The sequence below is a fragment of the Podarcis erhardii genome (genome assembly GCF_964252035.2).
Source record: "Podarcis erhardii genome assembly, chromosome: 15".
Taxonomy (NCBI): Eukaryota; Metazoa; Chordata; class Lepidosauria; order Squamata; family Lacertidae; genus Podarcis; species Podarcis erhardii.
In genome coordinates this window covers 31174751-31191933 of record NC_138505.1, presented here as the reverse complement: position 1 = coordinate 31191933, position 17183 = coordinate 31174751, and the positions used below count along the sequence as shown (strand labels likewise).

Below are 17183 nucleotides of genomic sequence, written 5' to 3'. Positions count from 1 at the left end.
TGGTGGTCTTTGTTTTTGTTTTGCTTCGGTTCCTGTTTGTCTTTTGTAAGTTTTGGCGATTTTAAATTTGGAGGTCTAAGTATAATATGTTGGTATGGGAAACTGTCGTATAATGGGCCAATGGCCGTAATAAAGATCAATCCAATCCCATGACAGATGGCCATCCAAGCTGTGCTTAAAAACCTCCAAGGAAGGAGAGTAAATGGTCAGTAAAGAAATATAAGATACAGTTATGTGATTTAATGAGTCAATAGGAAAAAAACACCAAAAGGAAAAGGATGTGTGATCTATAATTTCAAAGGGTTCCATGGTCCAAATTAAAACTATTTTTAAATTTCAAAATAGAATTTAAAAAGCAACTTTGAACTGTACTAAATCCAGACACATTCACAGACCTGTAGTTTGCTGTCACTCCTGAGCTGCTGTGTTTATGTATAAAATAAAACTATTTTTTATATATGCCAAAGAAGCAATCTCCAGCACTTTGGCCCCTTGACATTTTTAACTTTTGAAAGATCCCCCCCCCCCAAAAAAAAGAAAGGCCATTTGCCAAGTCTTCAAATATCAATAATCCCGATTATTGAGATCACAAGTCTTCAAAACCCCTTTTAAAAACACACACCGATATTTTATTAAAAGAGTTTCATTTATGAAAATAAAGTGAGAAGAAAACAAAAGAAATAGAAAAGAAGTACAAGAGGTCAAGGTCTTCAAAAAATTGACAATTATGGGCCATGCCACTGTCAGACTAATCACGCGCACACACACACAAACATGCACACGCACACGCACACACACCTTCTTGCATTTCTTCTTTCTGTACCTGCCTGTTGTTATTAAAACTCAATACAGTGGTGCCCCACAAGACGAACGCCTCGCAAGACGGAAAATCCACTAGACGAAAGGGTTTTCCGTTTTGGAGGCGCTTCGCAAAACGAATTTCCCTATGGGCTTGCTTCGCAAGACGAAAATGTCTTGCGAGTTCCTGCGGGGTTTTTCCCCTTCCCTCCCCCTTTTCCGCTGATAAGCCGCTTAACAGCTGATCCACTAAAAGCCGCTAAATCGCTAATAGCGCTAATCCGCTAAGCTGTCAATGGGCTTTCTTCGCAAGACGAAAAAACCGCTATACGAAGAGCCTCACGGAACGGATTAATTTCGTCTTGTGAGGCACCACTGTAAAAATATTTAGGAGAAATGTACTTTAAAAGCTTTAATCCAGCATGATTAAATCTGAGGGCAGGGCCACCACATGAGGGCAGGAAGAGCCAACAGTCCACATCTCTTGCCTGACAAAGTTAGCTTAGGCACAGAGATCAGCTCTACATCTTCTGCTGGGAAGATGCAAACAACCCTCTTCCTTTCCTCCTTTAGCACAATGTTGACTTCCTTGTCATCCAAGATCTCCTTAGCCAGCTTCCTGCTTATAATGTATTTAAAGATTTTGTTAGTTCGTTTAAAGGTGAAAGGGTTATCTGAGCTGAAAAGAACCTAGAGCAGTGGCTCCCAATTAGCTAATTGCTGACGACCCCCTATTTTTCAAAAGCCAAGCCATGGAACCCCTACTTTTGAAAATTTTGATAACTCTATTGTAGCTATGTACATGTGCAAAGCATTTTTTTGGGAAGAAAATGTGGGGTAGCCCCTAATAAGCAAAGAATTTTAGGTATGCTAAAAAACAGGCCATAAAAGTTGTTACCACATATTGCTTATCCCCAGACAGTAGGAAAAACTTATCTTCATTGCTTTACTACAACTGAATAATAATAAAAAAACCAATTGTGTCCTTAACTTGCAAGTGTTCTATATGCAGAAGGTGTTTTCATATTCAGACATGCTATTCCTTACTTGTAATCTGAGATGGTACATTTTAGCAAAACTTTGCAGCATATGGTTCTGCTGGCTGAGGGATCTCGCACCTTCCAAGACATAGGTGAAGGCTTGGTCAGGGCTTGATAAAGTCTTGGTGAAGACTGAGTAGAAAACAGCTGGGTTTTTGTAATGTTTGTAATAGCAGCAGCAGCAGCAACAACAACAAATTTAGTCCTCCTGTGCCCGTATCATCCCTGGTTTAAAGAGATTAATGAGTTAAATACAGTACTTATTTGGAGTGAGTTTTTTATTCTTGCTGATTACCCAGTAGGAACAACCAGCTTTTTGATTTAGTAGGATTCTGCTGTCCATCTGTTTTGAAATGCTACGATGATTGTGAAATTATTGAAATGTATAAAACTGAATATGGGGCATGGGTGGCACTGTGGGTTAAACCACAGAGCCTAGGACTTGCTGATCGGAAGGTCAGCAGTTCAAATCCATGCGACGGGGTGAGCTCCCGTTGCTCGGTCCCAGCTCCTGCCAACCTAGCAGTTTGAAAGCATGTCTAAGTGCAAGTAGATAAATAGGTACCGCTCCGGCGGGAAGGTAAACGGCGTTTCCGTGCGCTGCTCTGGTTCACCAGAAGCGGCTTAGTCATGCTGGCCACATGACCCAGAAGCTGTACGCCGGCTCCCCTGGCCAATAAAGCAAAATGAGTGCCACAACCCCAGAGTCGGTCACGACTGGACCTAATGGTCCTTTTTTATAAAATGGAAAATCATAAATCAGAATAAAAAGTAGAGAGCAAGAGGTAAGGATCCCTTACATTTTTTTAAAAAATGATAAACATTTCAACCTGCCCCATGGAGCAAGTTGTTTGCACTCCCCCCCGCCCCCTCCAACTGCAAGAGCCCTAAGAAACTGACAGAGGTTTGTGCCCAATCCCAGCTCACTTGCCATTCAACAACTCTTTCCTAAATTTTCCCCTGCCAGCAAGCAGGCACTGGTCGCGAGCAGAGGCTGGATGATCCATGGAAGGCTTTCACTGTGCAATTAACAAGTGAGTCTCTGGCAGGAGATGGTGCTGTGGACCCCCAGGGGTCTCCGGACCCCAAATGAGGAACCACTGATCTAGAGTATGAAAGAGCGTCTCCACCTCCATCGTTCTGCCCAGACACTGAGGTCCAGCACCAAGGGCCTTCTGGCAGTTCCCTCGCTGCGAGAAGCCAAGTTACAGGGAACCAGGCAGAGGGCCTTCTTGGTGGTGGCACCCGCCCTGTGGAATGCCCTCCCACCAGATGTCAAAGAGAACAACTACCAGACTTTTAGAAGACATCTGAAGGCAGCCCTGTTTAGGGAAGCTTTTAATGTTTAATAGGTTATTGTATTTTAGTGTTTTGTTAGAAGCTGCCCCGAGTGGCTGGGGAAACCCAGCCAGATGGGCGGGGTATAAATAATAAATTATTATATTTTTTATTGAGTCTTCATAATGCAATCCTGATTTCAGGAGTCTTTGAACCTTTTTTTTGGGGATAGCTATCCTGCTTTATTTCCAATTGCGTTGGTTGGCATTGATTCATGGCAGGACCTCCTCAGTGGTGGTTCCCCATTTGCGGAATACTCTCCCTGGTGTGGTGCATCTGTCTCCCTCATTATTGACTGTCAGGAGGGATTTGAAAATGTTTCACTTTAGCCAGGCATTTGGTGGCTGACAGATACTATTCCCAGCAACCCTGGAATCATTGACTGAGAGAACGTGACTATTTTTAGACGATATTGTTGTATGTCCTTGGCTCCTTTGAGCAAAAGAGTGATAAATAAATTGAATAAATAAATGTTGTGCAGGATCACCCTTCAAGGTGGCAATAACACCAAGGAAGCACCATAAAGTGGAATGTTTTGTGGAAGGGACTATAAAAATTTAGTGTTGTGACCCTATCAGTGCATTCCTAGATTTCTCTCTCCCCCCTTTGTTATCTGTTATTGTCTGCTTGCATTTCTTTAGAAGCCAAATGTTCATTGACACTTCCATCTCGGACACTTTAGCCACCCTATTGCACAGGTTTTCAGTATGAATTAGGAGAATCCTGAGGGTTGCCAAACAAATCTGAGCAAAAATATTATACAGTGGTACCTTGGTTCCCGAATGCCTGTGTTGTCGAACGTTTCAGTTCTCGAACGCCAAAATCCCGGAAGTAAATGCTTCTGTTTTTGAACATTTTTCGGAACTCAAACATGAGACACGGCTTCCGCTGAGTGCAAGAAGCTCTTGCAACCCATGGGAAGCCACGCCTTGGTTTTCAAATGTTTCGGAAGCCGGACAGTCTTCCGGAACGGATTACGTTCGAGAACCGAAGTACCACTGTAACCTCATCCAGAAGAGACTGGCTAGCAGATCCACCCTCTGGCACTCAGATCCTCTTTGACTGTGATGATATTTTGTTTTATTTTGTTTACAGGGAGAGCATTTCCGTGTTTCAGGGGCAAGAGTGCGTGCACTGCATGTGTGACATCACATGATGTCATTGCACACACGCCACATGTATTTTCCTGAAATACGTGCTACAAGACAGTGATAGATGCCCTTCATGGGTGACTTCGTAGGTGTACCCAGGTACGAAAATTAACATTCCCGGAGAAGCTTTTGGTGTTGTTTGGAAGTCTCCGAAAGAGGATAAATGCGCCAGAAGAGGTTGCAGAGGAGGCAGGTGTGCGGCACCTGTTGCTAGTGTTGCACCCGGTGCTTCCCCTTGCCTTTCAAACCGGCATGTTCTCAACTCCTTTTGAAAGAGAGTGAAATTTGCTTGCCTGGCTTGGGTCGACGCTGTCAGTGGGGTCTGCTGTGTGAGCCGACCGTGTCTCTCTGGAGAGGCTGGCTGGCTGGGTGTGGCCAGAGGCTGCTGTAGTGGAGCTTCCAGTTGTGACTGTCAGTTTCCGCCCCCTGAAGCGGACGGGGAGAGTTTGCACAAGCCACAGCTTTGCTGTGAAGATCGGCACTCTCCAGGAGCAACAGCACAGGAAGGACATCAGTTTGGGGCTTTTCGCCGCCCTCTCCTGCTCCCCCTCCTCCCCCAGGAATGGAGAAAGGCGGGAGGGAGTGAAATCAAAAGCATGTGAAGACCTTCCTCCTCCTTCCTTTCATTCAGAGCCAGTTTGATTGGGGGGCCGGCCGTTTTTCTCCTTTCCGGATTGGTTCTGCTTCCCGTCTGGATCGATTTGAGGGGCTCTCCAAATACTAGAGAGGGAGGGAGAGGAAAAGAGTCCATTGCCTGCCAGATTGTCAAGACAAGAGGGACGGATCTCTTCCCTAAAACACCTTGCCTGCAAACCGGATTGATTTGGGACTTCATGTATTTTTCCCCAATTATAAATATCTATTTTTTCAAAATATTTTTTGCCCGGTGGGAACTACAAAACTGATTCCTTGCATAAATGCCTGCAGAACTCAGACAGGTTAGTAGATTCACTTGACACCTGCTTTTCTTCTCTGCCTGCCTTTTCAGGTTTCTTGGGTGTGTGTGTGGAGAAGGTGTTTGATGTTGATGGCGCCTAATTTTATGTGTGTGCATGTAGTGTTTTCCTGTGTGTCAGAGGGAGAGAGCTGGAGAAAGGGCGAGCTGTTTTTCTTCTCCAGAGAGAGAGAGAGAGAGAGAGAGAGAGAGAGAGAGAGAAGCAAAGAAAGCAGTTTTAAGTCTCCTCACCTAAACCAGCTTTTCGGAGAGAGGGAGAGAGATTTTGCTTTTTGTCTTTTGCTGTGCTAAGAGTCGAGGGAGAAACCGGCTATTGTTTCCTTTGACCTTCCAGCTCTGCTCAGTAAATCCAGGGAAACTCTTTTGAGACCTGAAAAGCTGGGAATGAGGATCTGCCCTGCCAAGCTGGGAAGGGTGAGGAGAGGTCTGCTGGTCCTGCTGTTGCTGCTCTGGCTTTTGCCCACCGCAGGTTTTGTTAGGATGTGTAGAAAAGGAAAAATGTTGGAGGGGATGAAAGCAAAAGTTTTAGGCCAGGGGAGACCCCCTGCTCCTCCTTTGAGGAGGAGACGACCCTGTTCAATATCATGAAACACTAGGGACTATGGAGGTGCTGAAATACATTTCTGCCTTAACCTCATAGTGAATTTATGCAGGTCTTGTTAAGAATAAATAAACGGGAAATTGTGCTCTTCTGCAATGAATGTTTGCTCCCTTACCTTGCAGATGGAAGAAACTCTGATGGAAAAGAACAGAATCTAGTCAGCTGTGAAATGTGAAACCCCTGTGTTTTTTTCTTCTGTTTTTAAACCCGGCTGTGTGGCTTTCAATCTTTGCACCCTGAAAAGGGTCAATTCTGGTGCGGCAGGGGTAGTAAAAGTTACTTGCTGGTGCTTTGAGTTGTGCATGCATCTTTTAATTGGATGGTGACGGGGAGAGAATTGCCGCCCTGCTTTGATCTTTAAGGGCTCGCTGTATACCTTGGCAGCGAAAAGTTGAACGAGGCTTTGAGACCCGGGTCACTTCGATCCGGTTTAAGATACGGCATGCCTTGAGTGTGGTTACTGTTCCTTGAATTGGTTGGCCCCCTCCATAAACTGGGTCACGGGTGAGCTAAGATGTTAGGCATGGACGGCGATGCATGAAGGTCTTGTCTCGGGGGCCAAAGGAGTGATTGGGTGACCTTCAGCTCCGTTGCAAAGCTTGTCGTTCATCTGTTAGGAATGCACCCCTGTCTGCCACAATGCATGGTCTGTCTTTTGCGGGAATGATGAGTTGGGGGTCCTGCTAGTGGGTTAGTAGAGTTCTTAAGCGGTGGCTTTGACCCTGACATCATATATGCATTCTCCTCCTCGCTAAGTGCTTTCTCGTGTTTGCATTCCTTGAGGAGTGTGTGTAACACCTGTGGATGTTGTAAGAAGTGAAAGTCTTTCTTATTGCCTTTTGTGCCGCCTGACCCAAAACTATTGCAGCTGTCTCCTTGCATGCAGTCAGCTGCTGATGTACACAAAATTAGGAACAGAAATCTGTCTCTTTGAATATTTTCTACTGGGAAGGGAGAGGGAAAAAAGGGGGAGACCCCAGATACATGCAATAATCTTAGAGGTAAGGAGGATTGCCAGGAGTAATGTTAACATTCTAAGGGGGGAGTCATTGACAAAGGAATGTGTGTGTATTCTGGAGAATGATTATTGTCTTAACAGTGTTGGAAATAAATTTTTCCATGCCACCCTTAATTTTTCAGGCTCAGGCAGAGAGAGATAAGTGTTATGCTTTCGGTTTTCAATGGACTGTCAGGCATTTAGGAGAAGACAGATGTCTGTTTTGCTTCCTGTGCTCTTCTGGGGGGGGGGGGGCACACGGGACTAGATTAATTGATGCTATTTTTCTAAAGTCTGAATTCCTCATGTGTCCCTGGACTGTTGATGAGTGCAAGAGGGGCCTTCCTTATAAGGACAATGGTGGCTCCTCAACTCGATACTGTCAAAGGAATTTATTTTACCGACAGCAGAAGTTTCACAGACTGGGGCGGGGGGGGGGGAGAATGCTTGTAAATCTCCCCCCTTCCTCCAATCACCTCACAATGGCTGATAGCATAAAATTGGCAGAGAAGAAGGGACCCCTTGAAACATTAGCCATTTCGGTTGCACACCTCAAAATGTGAAGCCTGAAGGCCAAAATGGATATGGAGTGGGAGATTTTTGATTGGTTCTCCTGGAGGGAGTGCTTAACCCTTTCTTCTTGACCATTTCCCTGATTGAAATCGCACCCCCTCCCCTTCCCAAAGCTGCTTTTAGCCTCCCCGAGGGTAATAGACAGAAGACAATAACAGAAGCATCGAGCAGGTCTGTGATGGGCACCACGCAGTCCTCAGCCTAATTTCATGGGGCGGGGGCAGGTTAAGAAGGGAAAGAACAGGGTTGAAATGGGGTGGTCGAAAGAGGGAGAGGAAAAAAGTCCCTCCCCATTCTGGGATCTGGTCCCATCTGCTGCTGGTTCTGCTCCTGCCAGCCTCTTAGTGAATGTGCCCCTCACCCAGCTTAAAGGTTCCTCAACCCTTGGGGTAGGTGGTTTCACTTTTGCTCAGGAAAAATTGTACAGGGAGGGAAGGCAGAACTTTCTCTGGTGTCACTGCCCTACTCAAAACTGCAAATCCCCCCCACAACTACTTTTCAAAGTAAGTAAATAAATAGAAAGGAGATCTAATCATGGACCTCATGTGGTCACGCCTATTAGGACTTCCAGGCTCTGAATGTTTAATTTGTTTCCATTTATTTATTAAAGACCTTCACGTCCTGGTTTTTAAATGCCATATTTTTCGCTCCATAAGATGCACCTGACCATAAGATGCACCTAGTTTTTAGAGGAGGAAAACAAGAAAAAAAATATTCTGAACGAAACAGTGGATGTATGATTTTTGTGGTTCATGCTGTGGCCACAGACATGTGATTTGACAGTGAGTTTGGGGTAGCCCAGTGCAAAAATCCTGAGAATCTATGTGGATCCGTGCTTTGTAAGCACGTTTTTGCACCACTGTGACCCCCACAACAGTGGATGTGTGTGTTTTTTGGTGCAGGCTGTAGCCATAGACATGCTATGTGATCTGATGGTGAATTTGGGGTGACCCAATGCAAAAATCCTGAGGATCCATGTGGATTCGTGCTTTGTAACCACATTTTTGCGCCATTGCGGCCCCACGCAACCGTGGGTATGTGTTTATATATATATAAATCAAAGCACTACAAACTTCACTATATTTATTTTTTATTGCATTTTTGCTCTGCTTTTCTTCCACCATGGAATGCAAGGCAGTCTTCATATCCTTTCCTGCAGGCACTGACCAGACCTGTTTGCCTTCAGCAAGGGCTTCCTACTCAAAGTTCATTCAGACTCTGAATGAACATTCAGTTGCCATTCAGTTAAAAATCCCATGAGCAGAGATGGGGAACTAGTGTCCTAGATGTACCGTACTTTTCGCCCTATAGGACACACCGGCCCATAGGACGCACCTAGATTTGGGGGGGGGAATAAAGGGGGAAAAATATTTTTCCCCCCAGGCACGGGGCAGGGGCGGGGGAAGCCCGAGCTTCCCCCTCCCCCAGCCCCCAGAACTGGACCCAGAGCAATGCCGAAGCTGCGTGCAGCTTTGGCATCGTTCTGGGAGATTGTGGGGCTGGAGGAGGGGGAAGCCCTCCGCCAGCCTTCTAACCAAGTCGGGGGACAGCGGGAAAGGCACGCTGCGCCTCTCCCACTGTCCCCCAAGTTTGCGGGGCTGGTCACGGGGAGGAGCAGGCTTCTCCCTCCCGCCAGCCCTCTAACCAAGTCGGGGGACAGCGGAAAAGGCGTGCTGTGCCTCTCCCGCTGTCCCCCGAGTTTGTGGGGCTGGCGGTGGGGTTCTCCTGAAGCCTGGAGAGTGAGAGGGGTCGGTGCGCACCGACCCCTCTCGCTCTCCAGGCTTCAGCGAAAGCCTGCATTCGCCCCATAGGACGCACACACATTTCCCCTTCATTTTTGGAGGGGAAAAAGTGCGTCCTATAGGGCGAAAAATACGGTAGATGGACTGCAACTCCCATCAGTCCCTGGCCATTGACCACACTGGCTGAGGCTGATGGAAGCTGGTGTCTGACAACATTTGGGGAGAAGAAAACATTCCCCATCCCTGCCTTAGACAGAACATAAAAAGAGCCCTGCTAGGTCAGCCCAATGGCTCATCTCTTCCAGTATCCTGTTCTCACTTAACCCACACATTTGGGGAGCCTTTTCTTTTTTACCATATTTTTACCATAGGCATTTGGCTGGCCACTGTGAGAACAGGTTGCTGGAACAGATGAGCCACTGGCCTGATTCCTGCAGGGCTCTTCTTCTTCTTTTTTTTTTTTCCTTTTAAATTTTTTATTTCATAGAAGTAAAGAATATGTACACACCCACACATATAAACATACAGAAGTAAAAGTGTTACACAAACAAATAGAAATAAAGAAAGAAATAAAAGTAAGAGAAATATATAGAAACTTAATTTTCACTTTGGTTACATTTCTTAATCTTCGTTTTCAAAACTTCCTTTAGCTTTCCCGAAAATCATTCGAAGTAACACTTTAAATTACACATTTCTTAGTATATATTGTCATTGTACCTTTTTATATACGTTTCTTAATGTATATTAACCTTACATATTATTTGGTCTCCTATTCTCTTTAAACAATAACTCACAATCTTTCACAGTGCGTCTCTAAATCCCTTTAGCGTTATTTTCCCTTGACTAATAAATTCCAAGTAATCTACATATTTTCCCCAATCCTCAGTGAACTTTTGGTCTCTTATGTATCTTACTTTGCCTGTAAGTCTGTCCAATTCCATATAATCCAACAGCTTAAATCTCCATTCCTCCACCGTTGGTGTCTCCTGCTTTTTCCACATCCTGCAAGGCTCTTCTTATGCTACTGTTGTAAAGCTAAAAGTTAAGGGATCGCTGGACGGTTAAGTCCAGTCAAAGGCGACTATGGGGTTGCGGCGCTCATCTCGTTTTCAGGCCGAGGGAGCCACCGTTTGTCTGCAGACAGCTTTCTGGCTCATGTGGCCAGCAGGACTAAACCGCTTCTGGTGCAACAGGACACCGTGACGGAAACCAGAGTGCACAGAAATGCCCTTTTCCTTCCTGCCAGAGCGGTACCTATTTATCTACTTGCACTGGCATGCTTTCAAACTGCTAGGTTGGCAGGAGCTGGAACAGAGCAACAGGAGCTCGCCCCATTGCAGGGATTTGAACTGCCGACCTTCTGTTTAGACCACAGCACTATCTGTGTTGCTGCTGTTGTGACCACATTACAGCTGGTTGTAGGTTCCAACCCACCAGTTAAATACCAGTGCCTTGCAGCATTTAAAGGGTCTAGACCTGTGTTGTAAACAAAATCTGCCCTTCTTCCCTTATGGGGTATCCAAGAGCCCATATAGAGTCCTTACATGGGTTCTCTATTGGTAGGAGAAAATAAAAGAGGCCAACCAGAGAATATTGAGAAGCAAAGCAGCTAGTAAGCCTGATCTTTATTAAAGCTGTTGCAACAGGGTGCTCCCCTCACACGCAAGAGGATGAAGGAGGACCCAGAACAATATGTAGACAAAATATAGACATTTTAAATTCCCTGCCTGGAGCTCAAGACCACCCCTCCATACAACATACATATATCACAGAAGGGGTGTGACCCAAGACGACCCCCCACAAACATCATACCTACATCACAGAAAAGGTGGTCTGAACGTTGTGGACTCTAGGGTTGTGCACCCATCTCACTTAAGAGGCCGGGGGCCAGCGCTGTCCGGAGACACTTCCGGGTCACGTGGCCAGCATGACAAAGCTGCATCTGGCAAGCCAGCGCAGCACACAGAACGCCGTTTACCTTCCCGCCAGAGTGGTACCTATTTATCTACTTGCACCCGGTGGTGCTTTCAAACTGCTAGGTTGGCAGGCGCTGAGACCGAGCAACGGGAGCGCACCCCACCGCGGGGATTCGAACCGCTGACCTTTTGATCGGCAAGTCCTAGGCACTGAGGCGTTTACCCACAGCGCCACCCGCGTCCCGGTATTATATATATATATAAGACCTTAAATTTTATTATTACACCTGGCTCCTCAATGGCACTGATTTTGTGCCTTATGAGTTTTTCCTGAGTTACTAGCAGCCACCAGGTCACCATCAATGAGTCACCACAAAGGTCCTTGCACCCAACCTCCCAAATAGAACTTGAAAATGCAGTACGTTGCTATGGGAGAAGGGTTCCTTCAGATTCTGAGCTCCACAAACACTTAAACTGTTATCCTTGAAGAGCTCTTCATTTCCGCCATGCCACATCACTTCTGGCCTTGACGCTGCTGCTTTCAGGTGGGTTCACAGCAGCAGGGCTTTTGCAACTCATCCACTGTGGCTGTTCAACCTGAACTTGTCATCCTATTTTGGCTGATAGCAGCAACACTCACAAAGCTCCTTTTGTGAGGACAGAACAAGAGTCTTTTTGCTGGAGCCTGAGAATACGGGCCAGCAGAACATGGATGTGAGGTTGTGTGTGCATGTGTGTGTGCATTTGTATTTTAGGAGTCCAAATGAAGGAGAGCAGAACCAGGCAACAGCTAGGGAAGGTTTCGCTGCGGTTGTAATGAAACCCCACACCTTAGCAGCTTGTACGCTTCTCACCAAATCATGCTTGGCTTGCGGGCTTGAAGCTCTTGTTCCAGAAGAATAAAGGCAGCTCTATAGAGTTCTCATGCAATTAGTGGTGGGTGTCTGTTCTTCCCTAAAAGGGTAAGGAAAGGTGCACCCACCTGGCTAATCTGTTTATTTGCAAGCATACCTGGATCAAAGGAAACGTTCTGTTTGCTTTTCGTGGCCTTTTGTGTAAGCTGGTCTTTACAGTGGGTGCTGTAACTCAATACCCTGGGAAGTACATATTAAAGTCAGGTGATTCCTCAGGGCTTCATTCATGCACACCTCCTTTAAAACATATAATATCACAGCTTTTTTATTGAGCTGCTTCACTGGACAATTCTATTCAGGGAGGGTTGACTCATTAGGGCAAATAAAGGTAAAGGTAAAGGGACCCCGACCATTAGGTCCACTCGTGACCGACTCTGGGGTTGCGGTGCTCATCTCGCTTTATTGGCCGAGGGAGCCAGCGTACAGCTTCCAGGTCATGTGGCCAGCATGACTAAGCTGCTTCTGGTGAACCAGAGCAGCGCACGGAAACGCTGTTTACCTTCCTGCCGGAGCGGTACCTGTTTATCTACTTGCACTTTGACGTGCTTTCGAACTGCTAGGTTGGCAGGAGCAGGGACCGAGCAACGGGAGCTCACCCCGTCGTGGGGATTCAAACCGCCGACCTTCTGATCGGCAAGTCCTGGGCTCTGTGGTTTAACCCACAGCACCACCTGCGTCCTTATTAGGGCAAGTGGGGAACTGCTATTCTACCTTACCTGCCTGACTTCATATTCAAAATCCAGGAGGTGGCCCTGACTGTCAGCCCCCTCAGTGTTGCCCTATTAAAATTAGGGTTGGCTCTGCCTGTCACTGGCTGTGGCTCCTCCTACTGTTGGTTTCCCTGCTTTCTGCCCTACCAGTCCCAAGGGGACTCTGCAGCCGCTGATTCTATCCCATGTCAGGTTCGTAGTACAAGTTGCCCAACAGTCTGGTTTTTACCAAGTTTGTAAAATACACCCATGCAATTGATGTCTCTGAAAGCAAAGAAGGTCTTTATGGCAGAAAAGCAGAATTCTTTGACGACCGTATTGAGAACATCAGCATGAAGCTGAGTGTTGGAAGGTTTGGGACCGAGAAAAGGAAGGACTTCTTCTCGTGGCATGTGCTTAAACTTTCTCTGGGAAGAAGTAGAGGTGGCCACCAACTTGGATGACTTTAAAAGAGGATTAGACAAAATTATGGAGGAGAAGGCTATCAGCCCTGAAGACTGGATTCAACTTCACTGTCAGAATGGTGGAGACCGCCCCCCCTCCTCTTGAACCTTCCAGAGAAGAGGAAGGGAGTAGTGATTTACAACAGTAGTTTGAGGGTGGTCACAGCTCAGTGAGAAATGAAGAGAATAGTTGGGAGATAATGGAAGAAGAGAAGGGGGAGATAGAGACAGACCAGCCAGGTTATCACTGGAAAGCATTCCCGACCCCCCCCCCAAGCCCGGCGTGCATTGAAAGTGCAAGAGCAAAAGACTCAGAGACAATTGTCCCCTGGCGGCCACCGTAAATGGAAATGCTGTTGCTAGGAAGGGAGGGCTGATCCTGAGGATCCATGTGGATCCGTGCTTTGTAACCACATTTTTGCGCCATTGCGGCCGCACAAAACAGTGAATGTGTGATTATATAAAAAAATCAAACCACTACAAACTTCACTGTATTTATTTTTTTATTGCATTTTTTACCCTGCTTTTCTTCCACCATGGAATGCAAGGCGGTCTACGCCTCCTTTCATGCAGGCACTGACCAGACCTGTTTGCTTTCAGCAAGGGCTTCCTACCCAAAGTTCATCCAGACTATGCCCTAGGACCAACCTAATGCTGTTGCTAGGAAGGGAGGGGGGAGGAGCCCAGTTGGAGCAACAACATCTTCTGAGCGGTTGCATCTTCCATATCGCTCTGTGAATCTTGAATAAATACATTGGGAAGAACGTCCTGTTTTTCTGCTTCTGGCATCCAGTTGTGAGGGAGGGGGGATCGGATTCCCTTGAAGTTTGACATCTAAACAACAACAACAACAACAACAACAACAACAACAACAACATCCCCCTCAGGGTTCCTTTAGGTGTGCTGATACCCGTTGCTTCACAATATCCCCTTTGGAGCTCTGATGCTTGGAGCACTTTGGAGCACTCACTACTTAGGTTTGCAATAAGAGGGAGCCGTCCTGCCTTTAAGCCATGGAGATTCCATTGAAAGGCCTCTTGTTTCCAAACTGGTAGTGATCTAAATGTCTTGCAAAATTCCTTAATTCCTCCGTATTACGGTGCGAAGAGGTGCTTTCTTTTATCCAACCTGAATCCGCTGCCAACTGATTCCAGCGGTTGTTTCCCCCCCCCCCCCAATAATATTTTATTAAGTTTCTTTTCTTACAGTCAAAAATATATAGATTAAAGAAAGAAGGAAAAAACAACAACAGAAATATAAAAGAATATATAAAAGGTCCAACTTTCCATAATGTTTTTTAACAATCCAACTGGACTTCCCCACATCTTCCAAACCCTGCGTTCTTTGTAATAAAAACGTCAGCAATTTGTTACCTTGTTTCATAACTTACTGTATCTTTCAATTTATCATGTTTCTAGATTCACAATGTTATGTCCCAATTCTTATATATTTAAAATAAACATAATAAAATTATTTCATGGTTCCACCTCTTATTTCTTGTACCTTAGTTTTCAATTCACCTAATCAAATTGCAGAAGCTAAAGTTTCCTGTTTCCAGCGGTTGTTGACCTTGAGTTCTACTGTTTACGGGAGAGGAGGAAGCGATGCTTTCAATCTGCTCTTAGGAGTAAAGCTTTGGTTTATAAACAGGCTAAGAGTACCTGCCCACTCTTACTGTTTTAGCACCCAGCTGATCTAGAAGGTCCAGAGCACGTTGTAGCTATCAAGCAGCCAAATAACCAAGCAATAACAAAACAACCACATAAAAACCACATCCCAAATTAATAGAAGTCCAGCTTCTCAGATGTTTCTCATTGGCAATCACCACAGCAAGAACACCAGTCCCAGCTTCTTCGCTTTCCTAAAAATGCTATGTGGCTCATGGCTTTGACCCCAGCTCCAAATGCCCCCTAAAAGCCAGTGCGGTGTAGTGGTTAAGAGCGGTAGTCTCGTAATCTGGGGAACCAGGTTCGCTTCCCCGCTCCTCCACATGCAGCTGCTGGGTGACCTTGGGCCAGTCGCACTTCTTTGAAGTCTCTCAGCCCCACTCACCCCACAGAGTGTTTGTTGTGTGGGAGGAAGGGAAAAGGAGAATGTTAGCCGCTTTGAGACTCCTTAAAGGGAGTGAAAGGCGGGATATCAAATCCAAACTCTTCTTCTTCTTCTTCTAAAACAGATGCATCCTGATTTCAAGGGATGGTGCCAGATTAGAGTCATCACTCCACCAGTCTCATTCTACCCTCAGCCAGCCCTCACTTAGTTTCCCTTCTTAGTTACAACCAGCCCAGGGGGTGGGTCCAGGCTGCTGGATTCCTCCTCTCTGATCTTAGGTTTTGCCCTTGTATAACTCAGCAGGGAGGAGGATGGGGACAAAACTAGGATTAGTTGGGTTTGCCTGTCATAGGCTCTGGTGCCCTCCCTGCCCTCTGCCCTACCAGTCCCAATGGGTGTCACCCACCACAGAGCTGCACACACTTCAACAGGCGAAGAAGCAGGGAGCTGTCTTAAAAACCAGTTGCTGTTGTTGGCATCCGTCTGTCTCAAGTAGACAGATTTGGAGCTGGGGTCAAAGCCACAAGACAATGGAGTGCACCTTCGAGGGTAAAGTCAAACTGCTGTGTTTGCATCACCAAGTGACCCCGCACCCGGGGCACAAGCCTGGGCAGTGTGTGTGGAGGTCCTGGCCTGCCTAGACAAAAAGTTCCCCCCTCTTGGTCTTGCTGATGTGGTCCAAAGGAAAGCAGAGCAAAATGTTTTGCACTGGCTTGACTGTAGGAGTTGGCAGAAGGAGGCATACAAGGCACCATCCAACTGTCTTAGGGACCCCACTCCAGATTTGTGAAGGGTTTACTCCTTAGTCTTTGAATGAATGGATGAATGAATGGATGAATGAATGAATGGAATGAATCTTTATTTGCGTCAGCCCTCGGTCATAGCAATAAAACAACAATACGATATACAAAGAATAGAAATAAAAAGTCAATTACAGTGGTTCCTCAGGTTACATATGCTTCAGGTTACATACGCTTCAGGTTACAGACTCCGCTAACCCAGAAATAGTACCTCGGGTTAAGAACTTTGCTTCAGGATGAGAACAGAAATTGTGTTCTCGCGGTGCAGCGGCAGCGGGAGGCCCCATTAGCTAAAGTGGTGCTTCAGGTTAAGAACAGTTTCAGGTTAAGAACGGACCTTCGGAACGAATTAAGTACTCAACCCGAGGTACCACTGTATATAAAATACATATTAGGGTTTTGAATCAATAGTCAAATAGTGGATCTTATTCTAATTGCCCCAGTTAAAAACCTTGCAACCTTTGCTGTCACCTGCTCATCCTGATCTGCCAAGAGAAAGGACACTATCCTCCTTTGCCTTCTCCCAAAGATTTCCTGCAAGGCAGTTGGTACAGATTTTTCCACAGGGTTTACTCCTTAGCCTTTTCTGCTCTGGCTATATCCCACAAGCAAGCGGATGTTTGGAACCAGAGTTTTCCTTCTCCTAGGTGGGCTACCTTCTCAAGTTGAAGAGTCCCATCTGCCCCTCACTTCCCTCTACAGCACATGCGGAAACCACCTACTTGACCATTGGACCCACTATTGGTCTCGTCCACTCAGTCTGCCAGATCCTGTCTTCGCATGCAGAGGAACCAATTCGCCTTGGCTTATTAAAGGTAAAGATAAAGGGACCCCTGACCATTAGGTCCAGTCGTGACCGACTCTGGGGTTGCACGCTCATCTCGCTCTATAGGCCAAGGGAGCCGGCGTTTGTCCGCAGACAGCTTCCGGGTCATGTGGCCAGCATGACTAAGCAGCTTCTGGTAAACCAGAGCTGCGCACGGAAATGCCGTTTACTTTCCCGCCGGAGCGGTACCTATTTATCTACTTGCACTTTGACATGCTTTCGAACTGCTAGGTTGGAAGAAGCAGGGACCGAGCAATGGGAGCTCACCCTGTCGTGGGGATTTGAACCGCCGGGCTTCTGATCGGCAAGCCCTATGCTCTGTGGTTT

The 17183-nt window shown here is 46.3% G+C and overlaps 1 protein-coding gene across 9 annotated transcripts in view; it reads left to right on the top strand.

Annotated features, from left to right (window-relative positions):
- ARVCF (ARVCF delta catenin family member) overlaps positions 1–17183 on the top strand; it is a 330432-nt gene that overhangs the window by 20976 nt on the left and 292273 nt on the right. Inside the window, exon 1 of one of the 9 annotated variants that reach the window (XM_081842757.1) lies at positions 4715–5265. The exons of the other annotated variants lie outside the window; for them this stretch is intronic. Within the exon in view, the coding sequence (XP_081698883.1) occupies positions 5245–5265 (21 nt within the window). The 5' untranslated portion in view covers positions 4715–5244. Of the gene's footprint in view, positions 1–4714; positions 5266–17183 lie in introns of those variants that run through there. 9 annotated transcript variants of the gene reach the window in all.